Source organism: Quercus suber, unplaced genomic scaffold (genome assembly GCF_002906115.3).
Source record: "Quercus suber isolate HL8 unplaced genomic scaffold, Cork oak 2.0 scaffold_528, whole genome shotgun sequence".
NCBI lineage: Eukaryota > Viridiplantae > Streptophyta > Magnoliopsida > Fagales > Fagaceae > Quercus > Quercus suber.
Genome location: NW_027069977.1, coordinates 118,110 through 127,225, shown reverse-complemented (window position 1 = coordinate 127,225; position 9,116 = coordinate 118,110). Strand labels below are relative to the sequence as shown.

At 37.9% G+C, this 9,116-nt stretch overlaps 1 protein-coding gene across 1 annotated transcript; it reads left to right on the top strand.

Annotated features, from left to right (window-relative positions):
* The first annotated feature begins 4,416 nt into the window (after window positions 1-4,416).
* On the top strand, window positions 4,417-4,995 carry LOC136063441 (uncharacterized). Its single transcript, XM_065763836.1, has one exon. The coding sequence runs from the start codon at window positions 4,417-4,419 to the stop codon at window positions 4,993-4,995; it is 579 nt and encodes a 192-aa protein (XP_065619908.1).
* The last annotated feature ends 4,121 nt before the right edge of the window (window positions 4,996-9,116 follow it).

The following is a 9,116-nucleotide window of genomic DNA, read 5'->3' as shown; positions in this document are numbered from 1 at the left end:
ACTACTACTTCATAATGATAGTAGCTAATTAGTTTTATCACTTTTTTTTTCATAATTTCATTTATAACGTTTTTTACTATTATCATATATTTACTGGCTAATAATTTTCATAACAGAGGTGATAAATGAGATGTAACATTGTTTATTAGATTTTTAAATGTAATTGTGTATGAAGATTACATATATATATATATATATACATACATACAAGGAATCAAAACCTACTCCTCCTGCTACTGTTAACCGACCCATTAACAAGGTACAAAAATCATCTTCCAAGGAATCAGTTATCATGATTTCTTTGTTCAATGAATTTATGCTTCCAAAAAACAGACCAAAAAGGAAATATTTCCAAAATAATTTTGCTCAATCTGAAAAAGACCGTGTTAAAAGAAAATGGAGAGAAAAAATGCTTCAAATGAAAAAGCATATTTTGTTTTTTGATTTCCTTGAAAATTATTATGTTTCAAAAGATGAAGTCACAAAAAACTATTTGAATGTGATAAAATCAAATTTTGTTAAAGATGACAAAACCATTATTAGGTCCAGTCATCCACCTCTTACTACTATTTTGGTAACTGCTAAAAAAACTGATGTTAAAGCTACTCCTTTCAAAATTGCTGATGATAAAACTCCTGTTGTTAGTATTATTGAACAAAACAATTTTACTAATGAATCTTTGCATATTATTGGTCAACAGCTTGACCGTATTGAAGAAAAAATTGTTGAAAAAACTGTTGAAAAGCCTGCTTCTGTTGAAAAACCTGTTTCAGTGAAAACTGAGAAACCTTTGATTAATTTACCCAGTTTTGATGACAAATTCAAGTTTAAAACTTCTCAATCCAAAACTTTGGATATTGTTGAAAAACTGCTTGCTGATTTAAAAGTCAAAACTGAAAGTACTTCTACAAGGACTCATGCTGCTTGTACTATTTCAAGAAATGAAAAAGAAATTGTTTCTGATGAAAATACAGATTCTGATACTGTTTCTTCTGTTTCTGATACTGTTTCTTCTGTTTCTGCTAAAAAGGTTTTTGATAATGATTTCCCAGAAATCAAAAGATTTGTTGGAAGTTCTTCCAAACCCATATTTCTTACAAAAAATTGGTATTCAAAACCTACTCCTCCTGATATTCAGTTTGAAGAAAGACCTTTTCAAACTCAATTCTCTATTTCTGCTGATAAAATTTATGAATGGAACATTGATGGTTTTTCTGAACAAGAAATTATTAACAAAATGGGACATATGTCCATGGTTGGTATTGCTTATCAAAATAATCATGATCTTGCTCAATCTGAAGTTGTTGACTTGCTTGCTACTAGTTTTTCTGGTACTCTTCGTGGTTGGTGGGATTCATATCTCACAGAAGATTCCAGAGATTCTATTAAACATGCTGTTAAAAAGAATGATGAAGGTTTGCCTATTTTTGATGATCGTATTGGTCGAGGTATTCCTGACAGTGTTAATACCTTGATTTATACTATTATCAAACATTTTGTTGGTGCTCCATCTAATGTTTCATCTCGAATTTCTGATTTATTGAATAATTTGAGATGCCCTACTATGTCTGATTATAGATGGTATCAAGATGTTTTCCTTTCCAGAGTTATGCAACGGAAAGACTGTTACAAGCCTTATTGGAAAGAAAATTTTATTGACGGTCTGCCTCCTATCTTTGCTCATAAAGTAAAACAAGAATTAATTGGTAAAAATGACTCTATTGACTATGATAATTTAACTTATGGTGATATTTTAAGCACTATTAAAAAACTTGGTATTAATATGTGCAATGATGAAAAACTGTTAAAACACCAGTTAAAAAATAAAAGAAAAGCAAAATATGAAATGGGTAATTTTTGTGAACAAAATGGTTTACCCCCAATTGCCCCTTCTCTGTCTCCTCCCTTCAGCTGTGCGTCCCCTTCCCCCTTTATGGTATCAGAGCCACTCTTTTCTGGCCGGTGGTAGTGTTGTTGTGTGTCTTTGTACCTTGTCTGTGCTTGTCCGACCCTTTGGTACTCCGTTGTTGTGTCCCCTTCTTACTGTCGTTGGCGCCACCTTAGGTGTAAAGTGAATCCCCAGAACCTGACTGTAAGGCCCGTTTGAGCCAAGAGAGGGCGTGTAGGGCATGTGTGTGGTATAGGGTTGCCTAGGGTATGTGTTACGAAATGCAACGGTTGTGAGAAAAACATGATAACTGAGTGTTAAAACTAGGATAGTATGGATAAGTTGTGGAGATCCAACTCCTCTATCAGCTCCAGGACTGGTTGTCCTCCTGATATTGTAAATGAAGAAGATCACACTGTTGAAGATAATGCTGTTATGGCTGACTGCAGAAGGAAAGGTCACTAGATTTGTTTGCATATACGACTTGGATGGTGTGGAATCAAAGAAATAAAGCTTGTGTGAATCAACAAGTTGTTCCACTTCATCAAGTGCCTGAACAAGCAAAGCAAATGCTGGCACAATTTAAAGCTAATCTGCAGATTACTAAAGTGCAAGTTACGGACAGCAGTAATGGAGGTTTGAGATGGAGAAGTCTGCAAGCTGTTTTGGTGAAAATAAACTTTGATGGTGCTGTTTTCAATGAATCTAATAAGTCTAGAATTGGAGTGGTAATCCAGGATAATAATGAGGCTGTGTCAGCTTCTTGTTCAAAAAAAATCCATCAAACATACAAGCCTAAGGAGATTGAGGCGCTGGCTGCTCTGAAGGCTGTGTCCTTTGCGCTTGAGTTGGGTTTCTGAAGTGCTATTCTTGGTTTGATTAGAGCTTTGAAGGTAGCGGAGTGTTACCTAATGGGGAAGGAAAAAGTATCTAACTCCCAGGTCGTCCACACACCTCGTCCAAGAAAAAGGAAGGGGCCTTTGCCAAATCAACACTCATCCTAATCGATCTCCATCATCCTGAGGGCCAAAGACGAGACATTGTAATAATGTCTCGTCCGTCCTTGATGATGGATGAGCTAGGCATTATAACAGCGTCTCGTCCTTTGTAAAGGTAAGACGGACGAGATGAGACGTTGCGTCTGTTCTCAACGGATGCAATGTTCCATCAACCGTTCGATAGAAAATGATTGAGCATGGAATCTGAGTATTGTAACTTCCATAACAGTTATAGCGGTTACTCCCGAGACTCGCAATGACTGGAGAAGTTACAAGGTAACCGCTTTGGGCGAACACTATATAAAGGACTCGTTGGCAGAGAAGCGAGGTATGAAAAAACATTCTGAAAAATTCTTGATAGCATTTTCTCTCTTTTGGCGATTAGCAAAAAGATTAACTTTGCCATCAGAGGACCCTTGGCTGGCCTCCACCAGTCTCTTCTGATCCTATTTTGTTTTCCAGGACACCCTTCGAGATCAAGACCCGGAGATTTTCAGCTCACTGATTTCCTTGGGAACATCAGTTGGTGCCGTCTGTGGGAAAGAAATTAGATTGTATTCACTGCATTTGAATTTCATTTGTCGAGTCCTACTATTTCTTTCTCAGGAAAAAGGGCTGAGATGGTCCGGATAAGATCAAGGGCTACCAGTCCAGGCCCCCAAGAGAGTAGAGACGCTTCCAGTAATCCCAATCGCAGTCAACAATCGGCACCTGCCATGCAGCCCTCTTCTGCCCAACACATGCAATCCATGGCCGCTACCATGGCAGAATTAACTCGCCAAAATCAAGACTTGCAGAGGGAGATTAATTTCAAGAGGCAATGGCACGAGGCTCGTGGAGAGGAGCGTGAACAAAGTCAGGAAGGTGAAAGAAACCTTGAACCTGAAAATCAATCAAGGGGTGTTGTTTCACGGAGGGTACCACATTTGGAGAGGGAGGTGGACCAAATGAGGAAGGTCATGGATGAAATGAGGGAGAGCCTTTCCAACTACCCCCAAAGGGCCTGCGCAAGTTTGGTTCAGTAAAATACCCCCGAATTCAGTAAGTTCTTTCGAGGAGTTAAGCAAATTATTCGTTAATAACTTCATTGGAGGACAGAGACATAAGCGTTCCTCGTCTAGTTTGCTAACCATAGAGCAAGGAGAGAATGAAAGCCTGCATTCCTTCATCACACGCTTCAATAGGGAAGCCCTGACCGTGGACGAGGTAAATGACAAGCTACTGTTGGCAGCTTTCCATAATGGGGTCAATTCTGACTTGTTTATACATAAACTTTATGAGAAGGAACCTCAGTCCATGGCTGAACTCGTCCATTCTGCCCAAAACTTCATGAATGCAGAGGATGCGATTATAGCTAAGAAGAGGAAGAGGGCTAAGAGAATGGAAACAAATCCTGCTCGTCATTCAGAACAGGGTCCTCGTCCGAAGATGGGACGAACAGAGGATAAGAAAGACTGAGAGAAGAAGGCAGGTCCATCAGCGAGGAACCAACAATACACTCCTTTGAACGTGCCGCTCGAGTAAGTCCTTATGCAAATCAAAGACGAGCCTTCCTTAAAGTGGCCAGAGAAGATGAAGGGAGATCCCAACAAGCGCAATAGGAATAAGTATTGTCGCTTCCATAGAGACCATGGGCACGACACGGACGAGTGCTTTGATTTGAAGCAGCAAATTGAGAATCTCATCAGACAAGGGAAGCTGAGAAATTTCCTTGGACGAGATCACAAGGACGAGAAATTGAAAGGGAATGTAGAAGAATCATCACAACCACCGCTCGGAGAAATAAGAATCATTCTAGGGGGAAGTTCTGTAGGACAGTCATCCAAGTCAAAGAAAGCATACTTGAAAGCAGTGCGGAGCATTCAGCTCTCTAGACGATCACCAAGTGCAAGGACTACGGACGAGCAGGCGATTACCTTCACGAACAAGGATGCAGAGAGAATCCATCACCCTCATGACGATGCTATTGTCATCACCCTCCTTATTACTGACTACAAGACTAGAAGGGTGTTGATAGATAATGGGAGTTCTGCTGATATTTTGTATTATCCAGCCTTTCAGCAGGTGAGGTTAAGACGAGACTTGCTCCGGCCAGCGAGCTCCCCCTAGTAGGTTTTGGTGGAATGAAGGTGCAACCTATGGGCAGTATTTCATTACCAGTGACAGTGGGGGCATACCCGCAACAAGTTACCAAGGAAGTGAACTTCCTTGTGGTAGATTGTTCATCCTCTTACAATGCAATAATTGGGAGGTCGACCCTAAATAGGTGGAAGGTAGTTACATCTACCTACCACTTGTCAGTCAAGTTCCCGACGGAACATGAGGTAGGCCAAGTACAGGGAGACCAATTAGCAGCAAGAGAGTGTTATCTAGCCATGCTGGCTATGGACGAGCAAATTCAAGCAATGAATATTGAAGAAAAGAAAGTTGTGGCAGAACCCATTGAAGCGTTGGAAGATATTCCTTTAGATGATAATAACCTTGAGAGGTGTACCAGGGTTGGAGCAGATCTGGAAGCGAAGATCAAGAAGGATCTCATTTGTTTTTTAAAAAGAAACAAAGATGTGTTTGCATGGAGTCACGAAGACATGCTGGGTATAGATCCTAGTGTCATTACCCACCGTCTGAATGTATGCCCTTCCTCCAAACCAGTGCGACAAAAGAAGAGGGTGTTCGCCCCAGAGAGAGACAATGTTGTTAAGGAGGAAGTTCAGAAGTTAATTGTAGCAAAATTCATACGAGAGTTATACTATCCTGACTGGTTAGCCAATGTGGTCATGGTCAAGAAGGCAAACGGCAAGTGGAGAATGTGTGTTGATTTCACTAACTTAAACAAGGCTTATCCCAAGGATAGTTACCCATTACCACGCATTGATCAGCTGGTAGATTCTACTGCAGGCCACAAGTTGCTCAGTTTCCTGGATACTTTCTCTGGATATAATCAAATTAGGATGGATGAAGCGGACCAAGAGAAAACGTCCTTTATCACCAGTCAGGGATTATTTTGTTATGAAGTGATGCCTTTCGGTTTGAAAAATGCTGGAGCAACATACCAACGACTGGTCAATCATATGTTTCGTCCACAGATCGGGCGGAATATGGAAGTCTATATCGACGATATGTTAGTGAAAACTCAGGATGAGGATAGGCATTTGGACGACTTGCAGGAAACATTCGACACACTGAGACAGTATCACATGAAGTTGAATCCTAGCAAATGTGCTTTTGGAGTATCATCAGGGAAATTTCTAAGGTTTATGGTCTCCTACAAAGGAATCGAAGCAAACCCTGACAAAATTCAAGCAATATTGAGTATGAAGCCTCCGAGCAATGGTAAAGAAGTCCAGTCCCTCACCGGACGAGTTGCCGCCCTCAACAGGTTTGTTTCTAAAGCTACTAACAAATGCCTGCCATTTTTTAAGGTTCTTAAAAAAGCATTTGAATGGACCGACGAGTGTTAGAAAGCTTTTGAAGATTTGAAAACATATCTCACCAAGACCCCTTTGTTAAGCCCGTTCGTGCAAGGAGAGGAGTTGTATTTATATTTGGCAGTCACCCCACACGCAGTGAGTTCAGCACTAGTGAGGGAAGAAGACAAGGTACAAAGACCTGTATACTATACCAGCAAAGCACTGAGGGGAGCGGAAAAAGTATCTAACTCCCAGGTCGTCCACACACCTCGTCCAGGAAAAAGGAAGGGGCCTTTGCCAAATCAACACTCATCCTAATCGGTCTCTGTCATCCTGAGGGACAAAGACGAGACATTGTAATAATGTCTCGTCCGTCCTTGATGACGGACGAGCTAGGCATTATAACAACGTCTCGTCCTTTGTAAAGGTAAGACGGACGAGATGAGACGTTGCGTCTGTTCTCAACGGATGCAATGTTCCATCAACCGTTCAATAGAAAATGATTGAGCATGGAATCTGAGTATTGTAACTTCCATGACAGTTATAGCGGTTACTCCCGAGACCCGCAATGACTGGAGAAGTTACAAGGTAACCACTTTGGGCAAACACTATATAAAGGACTTGTTGGCAGAGAAGCGAGGTATGAAAAAACATTCTGAAAAATTCTTGATAGCATTTTCTCTCTTTTGGCGATTAGCAAAAAGATTAACTTTGCCATCGGAGGACCCTTGGCCGGCCTCCACCGGTCTCCTCTGATCCTATTTTGTTTTCCAGGACACCCTTCGAGATCAAGACCCGGAGATTTTCAACCCACTGATTTCCTTGGGAACATCATTACCTATCTCCAACAGGTTTGCTGATAAAAGATGTGAAAATGGTTGCTAATAGTTATGTAATATTCTTGCATTCTCATGTCAAGAGAAACGGCAATAGAGTAGCTCATAGTCTGGCAAAAAATGCATTAAGCATACCAGATTTTCAAGTATGGATGGAAGATGTTCTATCGCATCTTATTTTGATTTTACAATTGGATGTAGTTGATTCAAATTAATAAAACTCAGTTCTTTCTAAAAAAAAAAAAAAAAAACAATGTGTGTTTCTTTAAGTTTTAATACATTTTTGATATCTTATACGCCAGTTAAAGAAATACTGACTCACTTTGGTTTATTTTTAATTGTTTTTTTGGACATTTCATTTCTCATCTTTACACAACAAAAAGAAAAGAAACTCCCATATTATTTATCTCATTTTATTATCTCCATTCTCTATTAGAAACTCTCAAACTACATACAGTCAAAGAAAATCTCATATTTTAGTAACTTCTAAAACATTTGATTTCTTGATATAATAAATTTTGTAAAGGATTAGTACCAATCTTTTACCTTTCTTAAAAGGACCATATCTCCAAAAAAAATAAAAATAAAAAAATAAAATAAAATAAAAGGATCATATCTCTGGTGGTAAAGTGATGGCATATAGGCCCAAAGGTTAAGACGTTTGGTAAAGGGGCCTTTAGGCCCAGAAAATTGTAGATTTAGACCGTCACTTGGGACCAGGTCATGTCGCAAGTAAGATCCACTAGCATATCACATTTTGTAAATGTCCAGTCAATCATATAACCTAGGCCTTTCACAGATAAGTCATACCCATTTTAGTGTTAGATCCGTAAAACCAAGAAACTTCACCCTCCAAAATGCTGTAATACAGTTGAAGTTACTTTTTAGGCCAAGAGTGATCAAATTCCATTCCCACCATTTGTTGTAATTTTTTTTTTAAAGCATTTGTTGTAATTAAAATAAAATAAAATGCTTTCAGAAATCCATCAATCTCAGATTTTATATTTCAAAATTACAAATACTAGTCGTAGACCCGCGCATTGCGCAAGATAATTCTTTTTTAGGGTGATCTTATTAAATATATTTGGGGTAATAAGTAATAACACTCTCCCATTTTGTTTATATTAATAACAAAATATTTTAAATTTATTTAAGAATCTATTTATAAATGTTTAACCATGGTTAGTAAAGACATTACTCATAACTTTAGAATTAAAATACAAATTTATAAAATACCAAAAGATTAGAAATGACAAATCTCTCCATAACTCATTGGGAAAAGAAAATGGAAAAAAAAAGAAGAAGCAAAAGACATTACTTAATATTTTGAAATACACCTTAATTTAAAATTTTAAAATAAGATAATTTAATTTTAAAATTAAGGATAATTTTGGAACCTACCTTAAGCACAAGCAGTTTAGTACACAATATTTTAATATTAATTTAACAAAATTTGGTTAAACAAATGTAAAGGGTGAAAATATTTTTTTCCTTTCAAGTTTGGGGTAGAGTGTCATTTCTTCAAAACTCAAGAAAGGGGAATGTAATTACCCCTATATTATTATTATTATATATTGTCTCTAATCAAATAAACAAAGGCTCCTGTCCTCTTTAGGTACAAGTTTATACAGAATTCAATTGTTTGCAATTTTTTCTTTTCTCTGTAAGAAAGAACCATCAACCTTAACTAACCAAAAAAAAAAAGAACCATCAAAATTAATTAGAGTTATAAGAAAGAGCAAAAAAAGGGTAACATTTAACAATCAAAGAGAAAAAAAAAAACAATTTAAAAAACAAATCTAAATGGCATTAACCAATGTGGAGTTTTAAAGAACTCTTGTTTTACCTAGAATATAATAGAGAAAATAAAAATGAGACTAATACTAATTCTAGGAAACATATATAGAGAAATAGAAATAAGGATGCTAATTAAAGAACATTGGCAATACCATCAATCCCGTTTGAAGCTTAATCATAGCTCCAC

Coding starts and splice junctions, on each gene's coding strand:
- LOC136063441 (XM_065763836.1), top strand. CDS start 4,417: ATGCAAATCAAAGACGAGCCTTCCTTAAAGTGGCCAGAGAAGATGAAG.